Genomic DNA, 12,173 nt, shown 5'->3' with positions numbered 1-12,173 from the left:
TTATACATATACATGTATTTATTCGGTGGCTCTTAACTGATTGCTGAGGGCTGATTTGATGTCCAAGCTCCTGCTGCTCAGCCTTCAGGCTTTCAGGTCACAGCTCCAACCTGACCACGTTGTTCCAAACCCCCTATCTTCTTGAGGGAAATGAATGGTAAATAAACATGTATTGGGCACCGACAGGGTGCCTGGCACTATGTTCATTGCATCACAAGAGACTCGGACCCGATCAACCCCTAACAATCTTGATGATGATGAAACTGAGGCTCCAGGAAGCTAGATCAGCCCAAAGCCCAAGCTCCTTCGCTCACCTGGGTGCTGTCAACTCACCACCCTGAGGCGATGTGGCCTCCTGGAAAGGGCACAAGGCTGGCAGTCTTAAGACCTGGTCCTGCAGCCAGAGCTGTGGCTGTTTTGCTGAGTGACCACAGGCAAGTGGTTGAACAACGTTGGGCCTCATTCTCTCATGTTAATATGGTTTTTAAGATTCCTTTCTGCTCTAGAAGTTCCGTTCCTGACCATTTTCCTAGCATGGAGATGCACGCTGTATACTGAAGGCTACCATGGGAAGTATTCCTGTCCTCAAAGAACATCCAGTCTTGCCGGGAGACAAACTTCCTAGAGGGTCATGAACAGCGAGCAAGGTGTGGTGACATGTTGGTCACCAGCGGCACGCCATCCAGACTCTCGACCTCTGTTGCCCCTTACACCCCAGTGACTCCCAAGCCTCTCTCTCTAGCCCCAGCCTCTCTGCTGAACTTCAGACCCACAAATCTAGAACGTGTCCCAAACAGAGATTCTCATCTCTCCCTAAACCTGCTCCTTTCCTTTTTCTCCATCCCCATGAATGGTACCAGCCCCTGAATGCCACTCCCCATTCTCATTCCAATCCCAAGTCTCCTACTTTCATCTGCAAGGGGATGACTACCTCAGCCCTTCCTATTGCTTACTGGAAGAAACTGATGACTTGCTTCTCAGCCTCTAATCTAGTATTACCTGCTTCACTGACTCGCCATAGTGTGCAGGACAAAGTTCAAAATCCTTAACCCATCATTCGCTCAATTAATATTTATTGAGCACTGACAGTGTTGCCAGTGACTATTCTAAATGCTCGGGATACAGTGATTTATCACACAAGTGCCTCGTGGGGGTCTTCCTGGAGCTTGCATCTTAGTAGACAGAAATAGATCATAAATAATGGAGAAATGCAATATGTAACATGATTTCAGGTCCTGATATGGTCCCTGACTGTCCTGATTCCTCATGGGCATCACCACTACTACCATCCAGTTCCCCATCACATCACACTGCTTCCCACCACCATGTCTCTGCACATGCCGCTTTTGCTACCTGAACTAATAATAATGATAAGAAGAAGAAGAATGATGATGGTAGCAAGCATTTATGTAGCTCTTTAGTATGCTCTAGGAACTGTTCTGAGCCCTTTATATATATATATATATATATATATAAATATAAAATTTTATAATCTAATCTTTATGAGGTAGGTACTGTTTTTTTTAAATATTTATTTATTTATTTGGCTGTGCCAGGTCTTAGTTGCGGCATGCAGGATCTTTGTTGCCCCATGTGGGCTCCTTTAGTTGCAGCATGCGAGATCTAGTTCCCTGACCAGGGATCGAACCTGCGTCCCCGGCATTGGGAGCTCGGAGTCTTAACCGCTGGACCGCCAGGGAATTCCCTCTAGGTTTATTGAGAAACAATTGACATACATCACTCTAGAAGTTTAAGTTATATAGTATGATGGCTTGATTCACATATACTCTGAAATGATTACCACAATAGGTTTAGTTAACGTCCGTTATCTCATATAGCTACAATAAAAAAAAAAAAAGAAGTAGAATTGCTGGATCATGTGGCAGTTCTAGTTTTAAGTTTTTGAGGAAGCTCCATACTGTTTTCCATCCTGGCTGCACCAACTTACAATCCCACGAACTGCGCACAAGTTCTCCCTTCTCTCTACATCCACGCCAAGAGCTTCAGTTTTTAAAGGTGATTTCAGCCCTGTTGGCTAAAGAAATCTAATTTTAACCCCTGTACCCCCTGAGGTACCTTAGCAATTATGCTAATAATTTTCAGTTCTATTGAAATGTCACATCTTTATTAAACTGCATTAATAAACAAAACTAAAAGTTATACCTCTTGGATACAATTCCAAAGGAAGGAGCCAACTCCTTTGCTTAGAGCCAACTCCAAGCAAAGTTAAGCAGTTCCAAGGGAAAAGTTTGTATAGCCTGACCTGACATGGCCACAGGGAGGCAGCAGAGGGTGAGGGATAGGCCAGAGCCCTCCACAGCCAACACGGAAGCAACAGCACTGATGCGGAAATACACGAGCCTGGGTTGAGTGAGTACTGTCTGGATTTAATGGCTCAGTCCTTGATTTCCTCATCTGGAATTCTGGAATGCTCTTCATATCAGATAAAATACAGTATGGAAACAGCTGTACTATACTTGGGAAAGTAGACTTGGAATCCTGGCTTTGAATTGTGACTCTTCCATTCTTTTCAAAAAGTCAATAAATAGTTATTGACTGTGTACAAGGTACTGTGCTGAGTACCTGGAATCAGATAACAATCATAGTTAATACTCGTGGGATATCAGCACTGTGCCACTTTTCTTTCATTCCGTGTTCCCTCTGAGGGGTGCACTCTTACTGCACTCGTTTACAGATGAGCGAACTAAGCCTTGGAGAGGCTTAGTAGCTTCCCAAGGTCATACAGCGAAGGGGCCAGTTCCAGCCCCAACATTCCAACCCCACGAGCTGGGCTGTGTATCACTCAGCCGTGGTCTGTTCTGCCCCATCTTATCAAATAATGTGGCTCCCCATCTTGAAGAGAGTGGTTTAGTGAAAGAAAAAGAGCTGTGAAGAGGCAAGTGACAGTGCCATGTCACACATGAGGCGATCAAGGTTAGGACAGGGTGTCCTAGAATCATGGAAGTGGCAGAGATGAACTCTGGGCAGTGGATGTCTGGGAAGGAAGGCTTCACTTGAGGAGGTGATGTTTTTGCTAGATTTTCAGGAGGCCTTTTGAGGAGGGCATTCTCCTCCTCAGCCCCCAACCCCTAATTAAAAGAAAGACAAAGAGGGCATTATAAGCAGAAAGAACAGCATGTGTGTAAGGGCCATCTAGGCAGGGACGAAGTCAGGAGAGGGACTTGGGTCAGGTCAGCACGAACCTCGTACGTCATTGTAAGAGCTGGACTTTCTCTCATACTCAAAGGGGAGCCACTGAAGGGCTTAAATGCAGCCATGGCGTGCTCAGATCCGTGCTTTATGGATAAAGACTGACACGGCATGGAAAATGAACTGGAGGGGGAGAGCACTGGGGAGGGGCACCAGGTGGGAAGTCGTTTTTATAGCCTAAGTTGAAGAGGATGAAAGGTTCCTCTAAGAAATCTCAGTGAGGGTTTCCCTGGTGGCGCGGTGGTTAAGGATCCACCTACCAATGCAGGGGACACAGGTTTGAGCCCTTGTCCGGGAAGATCCCACATGCCATGGAGCAACTAAGCCCGTGAGCCACAACTACTGAAGCCCACGTGCCACAACTACTGAAGCCCACGTGCCTAGAGCCCGTGCTCCACAACAAGAGAAGCCACCGCAATGAGAAGCCCACGCACCGTAATGAAGAGTAGGCCCCGCTCGCTGCAGCTAGAGAAAGCCCATGTCCAGCAACAAAGACCCAACACAGCCAAAAATATAAATAAATAAATAAATTTATTAAAAAACAAAAACTATAAAGACGTCTCGGTGAGCCGGGAGGAGAAGCAGCGTCTCTCCTTATCAGGGTTACAGGACCAGAAGGCTGTGGATATCTGAGGGGGATGATGATGACCTTGGTTTTGAATGTGCTACATACAATGAGCCTGTGGGACGTCCAGGGAGAGGAGTCTGGTAGGAAGTTGGAAATGGTCATCTAAACGTTTCTCCTGCTGGATTTAAAATTAATCATTAACGTAAGAGCCGTCTGCTAAACATGTATATGCTAGGCCCTGGGTGTAGAAAATTGGAGAGGGGGACATGCCTAAACCCCAGGAGTTTGCCGTCTGGTAAAGGGAGACAGAAAGGAGGGATGTAAGTGCTCCGATGAGGGTTAGCAGCAGTGGGGGCACATGAAGCACAGGCCTCAGGGGTCAGACCCAAAGGCTCAGGGAAGGCGCCGCAGAAAGACCCTTGAGCCGGCTTTTGAAAGATGCGTCCCCAGGCTGATGAAGGAGTGATGGGAGTAGGGGACACAGCAGGGAGGTGGTCCAGGAGGCAAAAGCAAGGAGGCTTGAACAGTAGGGTGAATCTGGGAACCGTGAAAGGTTTGTTTTCAAGGGGCAGGTGAGCGATTGGGAGCAGAGGCCGGAAAGGCATAAGCAGGCCGCTTTGCCTGGAAGCAGGAAGTGCTTTGCCTGGAAGCAGGAAGTGCTTTGCCTGCTAAGCCAAAGCCTGAAGTGCGCTGGGGGAGGACCAGAGCCAGTGAGTTTGAAGGTATTGGCGACCTCTTGCCGGCTGAGTGATTTTCAGGAAATCCCTTAAACACTCTGAGAACCAATACAGTAGAGGTCCTGTGTTGGTTTGAGCCTGACACCTGGGAGACGTATAGGTCAGCCAAGAGTCGTTCTTCTTTATCTCTAATGAGTATCTACCACCTTCAGGCCACGCCATGGGCTCCAAGACCACCCTGTATGTGAGAAGAAGGGCTAGGAGAGGGGAACAAGCCTTGAGGATGGTCTTGCTGGATTGGGGAGCCTGCCAGCACCCACCCCAGTCACTGGATGTCCGTCACCCCCATTCATTTCTCCATTACTAGCCGATTACACCCACGTTTTCCTACGGGCACCCATACTGCTTCAGAAAATACACATTTGTGCCCTTGTCTAAAGTTACCCAGAATCCCCACCCACCATAAAGTGAGGCTACCTGCAGCTGATGGTACGGCTACTAGTTTGGTCTTCTGCCAGGCACATAGAATGCACTAGATGCAATAAATGCATGTAAAAAAGGCAAAAAGATGGAAGGAAAGTAATGAGAAGAGGACAAGGTTCCTACCTTCCCACCTCTCTGGGTACCATCTTTCTTCTTCCCTCATCCATCGTATCCCTCGACCATCCCTCACAGACTGGACTCACCCCCCGCCCCCCCCGACACGGTGTCACTGGGTTCCAATCTCATCTCTGCCACTCTCTCGAGCCAGCTGCCCTGGGCATGTTCCCCTCTCACCCACCCACCCCCAATGGCCCCAGGAGCTTCAGTTTCCTCATCTGTATTGTAGGGTTATCATACCTACCTCACAGAGCTGTGGTAAGGACTCAATGAGATCAGGGCCTGCCACGGTGTGTGTTCCCATCTTCCTTTCCAGGCCCTTAACCTCAGAATCCCTCCTGGCATCACACATAGAATCGCCTCTTAGATCTGGGCTTCGAATGTGATTCCATGGGGTTTTCTACTCGATGTACCTGAAGTATGGTCACTTTACTCAGTTATCTTTATATAAACAGATAATTCAACATAGAGAAGAATTTAGGGAGAACGAGTAGGTGATCGGCAGAGGGAGAGCAGATTGGATCCTTGCAAGCCTACCCCAAAGTTCTTTCCAGCCCAGCGCTAACCTCTCATTCCCTCTGCCCCGGGAATGGAACAGTCCCATGTACCAAGTGGCTTCCCAAAGCTCATCTCAGAGACGTCTATGAAATTATAAGGAATACTAACTCCCTGAATTTATATGACATCTTAAAAGGATACTAATGCAAATTGAAAATGGGCAAAGGTGAAAATGGCACAAAAGTCCCCCCGCAACTGATAATGTGTGGCTACTTGGCCGGGGCAACCACCCCTTGCTCTGTTCGAAGAAGAACTGGGAATGGCTTGTGCTGGGCCGGGTGGAGAGAGGAGATGGGCTCTGAAATGACAGCTGAGCCAGGTCCAATCAACACGACACAATGGCTTGACACAAGTTGGGCTGTCACCAGCTGAATGAAGTTACCCATCCTGGTGGCCACCGTTAGAACAGTCACCTCTGCCCATACCTCGAAAGCTCCCCATGCATCCTGTGGCATCTCCGGACGCCAGCTCTCCCACAAGACTCCCGCCCGTACTTCCCTTTCCCTCTTCCCCTGACCACACAGCCCTTGGAGACAGGATCTCATACTTGGGTTTTATTTTATTTCACAATAAAATAACATGCTGAAGCAGGAAAATGGGGATCGAGTACATCATTCACATCAGAAAACCAGTTCCAGCTGTCAACAATAAATAAATATTTAAACAGGGAGGAGTTCCTGACAGGCGCTAAGAGGTTCCCAGCATGTTCAAGAGGTAGAGTCCAGTGGAGAGGGAGACAGTCAGGCCGCCAGCTCCTGTTGAGATTCTCCAGTAGAGGCAAACTCAAATGACAATAAATAACAATACAACAACACGACAACAGCAGTGAAAATAATGTGCCATGACCACTGTCACAAAACCAACAATATGTTAGACTTAAATAATTGTCTCCTGGAGGAGCTCATAGCGCAGAGAGAACAGTGTGGATTTTCCTGGGGCACAGGGGAGCTGCCCGGTTAATTCACCTCCCCAGCCTGGGCCCGGGCAGAAGTCCCACCACGGAACGTGTGCTCAGTGATGCCATGAGGTGACCAGCGGGTTCTGATTGCCCCCAGTCCTGCTCTTCCCAGCCTCACTCCCAGCTTCTACGGTCCGTCCAAGTTCATTGAGGTTCCTGCCTCATTTCTCCCAACACCCCAGTGAGCGTTACCTCACATCCACAGGAAAGAAACACGAGGCTCCCCTTCCATCCTGGGGAATCTCTTTTTCGCTGTTCTCATACCCACAAAAATAAAAGATGAGCCTGATTTAAAGAGGATTCTCTGGAACTGCCAAGAGATTTGTTTCTCAGGATCCTTTTCTCCCTCCTTCCACCCTGCCCGGCAAAAGAGCTGGACTAGCCGCTCACCAAGAGGCCCCATGCCCTTCTCCTGATGGGCCCCACATTCAACAGCAGCACGGAGCTAAGACAGGGCACATCCCAGCAAGAGGTCCTCAGCGGGCCCTGCTCACAGGTGGACCCTGATGCACACACAGGGTCGGGGCACCCGCAAGAGGCCACCAGGAGCACCAAGGTTCATTTCACATAAGCAAGATGGCCTCTTTTCAGGGCTCTCTATTGATCGGGAAAGGGGCTTGAAGGCCAGTGTTTGAGGTAAAAATCTCATCTGGGGCAAGCATCACATTGGTTCTCTGGCCTTGACAAGACTGCCAGGCTGGACACAGGAGTGCTGAGAAATGCAAGCTAAGGAACCCGCCGGGCAGCCCAGAGGCAGGTGAAGAGGACGGGATGGGAAGGCTCCACACCCATGGTTCCCTGTGTGCCCAGGACAGTCTGGGAACCAGGAAACCAGGACGTGTCCACCGACGGACAGGCAGAACGTCTAACCTGCTTGTCTTTCCCTCACTCATTTTCAAGTTTCCCTTTATCCACAAGTTTCCCAAAGCACCCTGGAATATCCCTTGCCCCGCTGAGAAGGGCCAGAGCCGATGCTGACTCTGGCACCATCCTTCTTTTCCCCCAGAGAGCCACACACAACCCTCCTCTTCAGCCCTTGGGCGCAGGTCCTAGAAGTGGGGGAACCCTCTCACGCACGGAATTCAGTCCCGCAGGGTCTAGAGGAGAGGGCGTCACCGGGTGGGCGTTTCCCTTCGCTGTCCTCTCTGGCTTTGCAGAACCCGCCCCCCCCACACGGGGGCGGCGCCTCGGCTACGGGCGACCCAACCTCTCTGCCTGGCCGGGCCCCTCCCAGCCTGGAGGCTCAGGTATGCGAGGGCTCGGATGGGGAGGCAGAGGCGGAGGCGGCCGCGGCTTCAGCAGCTAGGTCCCGATAAGCTGGGGACTTCAGGAAGCGCGGGTACGAGTCCTTCTCCATCAGGGTGCGCGTCTTCCCCTGAGCCACGTCGAAGCACATGGCCGTGGGCGTCTGCAGGTTCGTCCTGGTCAGCTCCCTGGTCTCGTGGTCTATGTTCACCTGTGGGATGGAGGGCAAGCACGTGGGTGCGTGGGCGTCAGGGCACAGGGTGGCAGAGGCAGGAGGCCAGCAGGCACAGGAGGACTGGCACGTGGGGCAGTGGAAGGCGCACTGGATTCCAAACACGGAACCGGGGCTCTCCAGAGTTGACCATCAACAGGCTTTTCAACTCTGGGCCTGTCCCCACCTCTGATCCAGTGTCTGTCCTCCAGTCTCTCAGAATGACCCAGGATATGTTGAGAATGGGTACAAATCCAACCTCTTTTCACCCATTCCACTGTAACAACCCGGGTTCAAGTCACCATCACCTCTGTCCTAGACTAGTGCCAGCGCCTGCTACCTGGTGTCTCTCTCTTCTCCCCTTAACCCCGGGCTCTATTCTCCACCCAGCAGAGCGAGCCTTTTAAAACCCAAGTCAGTTTGCTAGCAGCTCTGTTGTTTCCCGTCACTCAGAGGAAAAACCCAAGTGTGCAATGAGCCCACACGGCCACCTGGGCCGGCACCTGGCCATCTGCCACCTGTGTGACATCATCTCCCACTCTCTCTCCCTCACGCTCTACTCCACATGGGCCCACTTGCTGGTCTGTGGTCACAACAGGCACTCTCTGGTCTTTGCACTTTCCGTTTCCTGTGTTAGAATGTTCTTTACTCCTTTTCAGGTCTCTGTTCGCATGTCACCTTATCAAACAGCCCACCCCTCACTTCCCTTTATAAATCGGAAAGACCTCACATCCTCCCACTCCGTACTCTGGTATTCCCTTCCATATCCTGCTTTGTTTTTATCAGAGCAGAGATCATTCCCTGACAATATTTACTTAATTGGTTATTGTCACCTTCTCCCACTGGGGTAGAGACTTTTTGTTCACTGCCACATCCTCAATGTCTATAATACTGCCTTGCATGTAACTGATGCTCAACAAATCTTTATGGAATAAATAAAAGTGCTCAGAAAATATATTGTACAGATACAAAAGCAAGGCATTACTACTCTCTCTCCACAAGGTGGCGCCATATTCTCTATCAAACACAGTGGAGGCCTGGGGAAAGGTTAAAAGGTCCACGGACCACAGACCTGAGGCAGGTCAACAAGGGGACTGAGCCAGGTTATCCTGTGATGACCTGTCTCCCCAGTTGTGTAAGTGTTTTGAGCTCTAAAAAGGGCTTCGTTTACAGAAGTGCATATGGACAGAAGCCAAAAAACCCCTGCCAACCCCTCCGGTCCCACTGGTGAGTATGAGGGTAAAAGGAGGCAGGGGTGGCCCGGAGCCTGGCTTTATAGTCTCCAGCCTCCTGTGCCAAATGAGGCCACTGTATTTCTAAACTCGGCCCTTTCCTTGCTGGCCCCCCACCATCCCCGATTCTCAGTGGGGAAGGAGCAGGCAGGGTCTGCAGGATCCCTGGCATATGTCACGGCTCTGACCTCTTTGGGGGCTTCACTGCAGATGAATTCCTCAAAGATCCTGTGAGCCCGGGAGGCCAGCTTGGTAGCTGACCGGAGCTTCCTGAACTCCTCACAGGCCAGCCAGAACTCCAGGTTCTCCTCGCTGAACTCTGTCTTCAGGAAGGCGTGGAAGGCGGCCACTCCATCTGGGGTTGCAGGGAGAGAGGAAGAGACAGGTCAGACAGCGGGGACAGCCAGCCGGGAATAGAAGAAGAAAAGACAGCAATTGTAGTTAATGGTCTATTTTTAGGATGTAATTTTCTCCAACAAGGACCTGCCTTTGTATTCTGAATAGAGGCTGGCACACTAGGGGATCATTATTATTATTACTACTACTACTATTTTGCCCACACTTTTAGCATCCTCAGGCTGCCTCCACGGCACATGGGCACACACGTGCCATCCACAGACAGACACAACAGGGCCCCACTCACTTTTACTGCTCAGCAGCAAGTCAAATGACTCTCTCCACCCCAACACGTCTTCTGAGAAGTTTCTGCTAAAAAAAAAAAAGGCAGGATTTTAATTAAAAAAAAAAAAATCAACAAACTACTGCACAGCACAAATCCTAGCCAGAACGCTGATGGAAGTTGTATAATTCACACAATTGTATAATTGGATAATTATTGGAGCTGATGCCTCAAACTCTTAGTTGGGGTTCAGGGAAATAGTTGTGTTTTCTAGAGGACAGCTCAGTAACCAGAAACCAAAGCAGGGAACTTCTGACCCTCATTAAATATCTAAGACTGTCTTCTTCACTGTCCAAAATTCTTTCTATGCCCCTGACTCTCAGAGCTTGTTTTGTATACTTTCTTAAGGAAATAAGGGTCTTATGAATAGAGATTATGTCTACCCATAACCCCAGAGCCTAATGCAGCACCTGGCACAGTTGATGGTCAGTATAAAAGGGCTTCCAGGTAAAGTGCATGTCAGTGAAAGTAGTCACTAATTTAAAACCCTCCAGTGGCCTTGGACCCTGCCCTTGCCCTGGTTGCATGTGCAATGACATCTCCAGGTGCGAGAGTCTGGTAACTAGACATTCAGGCCCTGGGTATCTTCATTTGTTGGTGGCATTAGAAGCCTGGAGCCATCCACGCAGTCACCCATGAGCCAGGCAGCCATAGCAGACCGGCTATGACCAGCTCCATTACAATCTCTAGGAAAAGGTCACCAGCGTCCACGCTGGCATGTCCTAATTTCTCCTGGTATTTTCCTTCTCAGGACTCCTTTCCTGAATCTGGCTCCCTCCCTCCAGCGGCCCTAGGCTGTTCAGCAGGACTTACCCCTCTTTGCTGTGTTTACTGTCCCACTGGAACTTGCCAACACTCCCAGTACCGGAGCCCAGTTCTGACTTGTGAAGAAAGACCCCCAGCCGTGTCTTGAACTCTTTGGCTCTGGAAGACAAAGCACGAGCTTGTGAGGATTCTCCACTCGCTCAGCCAGGGCAGAGAGAGTTATGAGGTCCCAGAAGAGCTCAGGTTAGTGTCACTCAAATTCCAGCCTTGGGGCTCCTGGGAACCCGTTAACTGTTCCCAGGGCCTAAACGTTGCCTCTCTCAGCGGTATCATGAACCCAGAAACAATGAAAGCAGTATTTAAGCTGTGCCTCGGTAGGTCTTATACTTTCTGGGTCTACAGTACAGCACACGTGGGCTTTTGCCCACTTAAGTCCCACTGATCCATCTTTGTGCCTGTTGATTAGCAGAAGGCAGTTCAGCAGTCTCTTAGACTTGTCACAGATATCTCTGGAGCTGTGTGGAAGCTGATTTCTGCCTTCCTCTTTACTTTTTCCTTCCCAGCTCCAGCAAGGATTGGAGTGGGTGAGTAGCTCCCTGGGAAGCGGGCACATCCCTCACAGGGGGGGCTGCTGAAAAACACTTGCCTGCCTTTCCGGGGCCAGAGGGCCCCTAGACCTATGACTTAGAATGAAAACCAAGTGCTTAAGGAACCGGGGAAGACTCGGTTCTGCCTGGTGATGCCACCGTGGTTTTCCTAAAGCTGGGTCACCTGAGCAGAAGCGCCACTTGTCAGAGGGTGGGGAATGGCAGTAAGCAGTGGTCCCTCTGCTTCCCTTTGCTTTGCCTTCTCCGTTCTCGTCGCCCATCCTTCTCTAAGACTCTAAGGAGGCATTTGAGAACGTGGAACCAAGTTGACCTCCGCCTCTCGTCACTTGCGTCCCATTCTCCAGCCCACCCAGGTCTGCAAGCCTGCCGCCGCTGCACTCCCTAAGGTTGGTGGGACTTGTTCTTCTTCCTCCAGGCAGCTGGACAAGCTGCTCTTACCTCTCCAGGCAGTTGGTGGGGAAGGCGGCCAGGGTCCGGCACATGGCTGCGGGTGCAGGGCAGCACGTCGTGTGGAGGATGGTGACGGGCTCCAGCGGGCAACGCAGGGCACGAGGAGGCAGAGCAGCAGCCGCCAGCGCTTGTCTGCGCAGATTGGGTTTATTCAACTGCTTGCGCCGAGCCAGCGGCTTTTATTGCCTTGGAGGGGGCGGGGCGGGGCTGCGCGCCGCCGACCAATTGGAGAGCGGTACTGAGCGCGGGCGAAGGCGCAGGAGGGGCCTGCAGCTCGACGGGGCGGGGCTCGCTGCCCGGGATGCGCCGCTACCCTCGTGCAACCTTCACACCGCGGGGGTGCTCACGGGGCTAATCCACTCCTCTTGGCGGACACCAGCGTGGGGAGGGAGAAGCGGCAGAGAACTCACAC

At 50.8% G+C, this 12,173-nt stretch overlaps 1 protein-coding gene across 2 annotated transcripts; it reads right to left on the bottom strand.

Annotated features, from left to right (window-relative positions):
* Positions 1–5,742: 5,742 nt before the first annotated feature.
* Positions 5,743–11,951, bottom strand: RGS16 (regulator of G protein signaling 16). 2 transcript variants are annotated; one of them, XM_033853774.2, is made up of 5 exons: positions 11,750–11,951; positions 10,752–10,862; positions 9,903–9,964; positions 9,448–9,614; positions 5,743–8,027 (listed from the first exon to the last, which is right to left on the bottom strand). In XM_033853774.2, exons 1-5 carry the CDS (start codon positions 11,791–11,793, stop codon positions 7,815–7,817), a joined length of 597 nt encoding a protein of 198 aa, XP_033709665.1. In that variant the 5' UTR covers positions 11,794–11,951; the 3' UTR covers positions 5,743–7,814. The 2 variants fall into 2 exon arrangements, with proteins under 2 accessions (XP_033709665.1, XP_004329241.3); XM_004329193.4 differs by having other exon boundaries at positions 5,744–8,027; positions 9,903–9,967.
* Between the last annotated feature and the right edge of the window lie 222 nt (positions 11,952–12,173).

The sequence above is a fragment of the Tursiops truncatus genome, chromosome 1, assembly GCF_011762595.2.
Source record: "Tursiops truncatus isolate mTurTru1 chromosome 1, mTurTru1.mat.Y, whole genome shotgun sequence".
NCBI classification, from domain to species: domain Eukaryota; kingdom Metazoa; phylum Chordata; class Mammalia; order Artiodactyla; family Delphinidae; genus Tursiops; species Tursiops truncatus.
Note: the sequence above shows the minus strand (reverse complement) of the source record. Positions and strands in the feature narration are given on the sequence as shown.

Excerpts from the sequence above, each read along its gene's own strand:
- RGS16 (XM_004329193.4), bottom strand. The coding sequence starts at position 11,793 with ATGTGCCGGACCCTGGCCGCCTTCCCCACCAACTGCCTGGAGAG. Across the intron at positions 9,968-10,751 it reads AGTAAACACAGCAAAGAGGG|CAGAAACTTCTCAGAAGACG; the intron begins GTAAGTCCTGCT and ends TTTTTTTTTTAG. Across the intron at positions 8,028-9,447 it reads GCAGTGAAGCCCCCAAAGAG|GTGAACATAGACCACGAGAC; the intron begins GTCAGAGCCGTG and ends TCCATCCCACAG.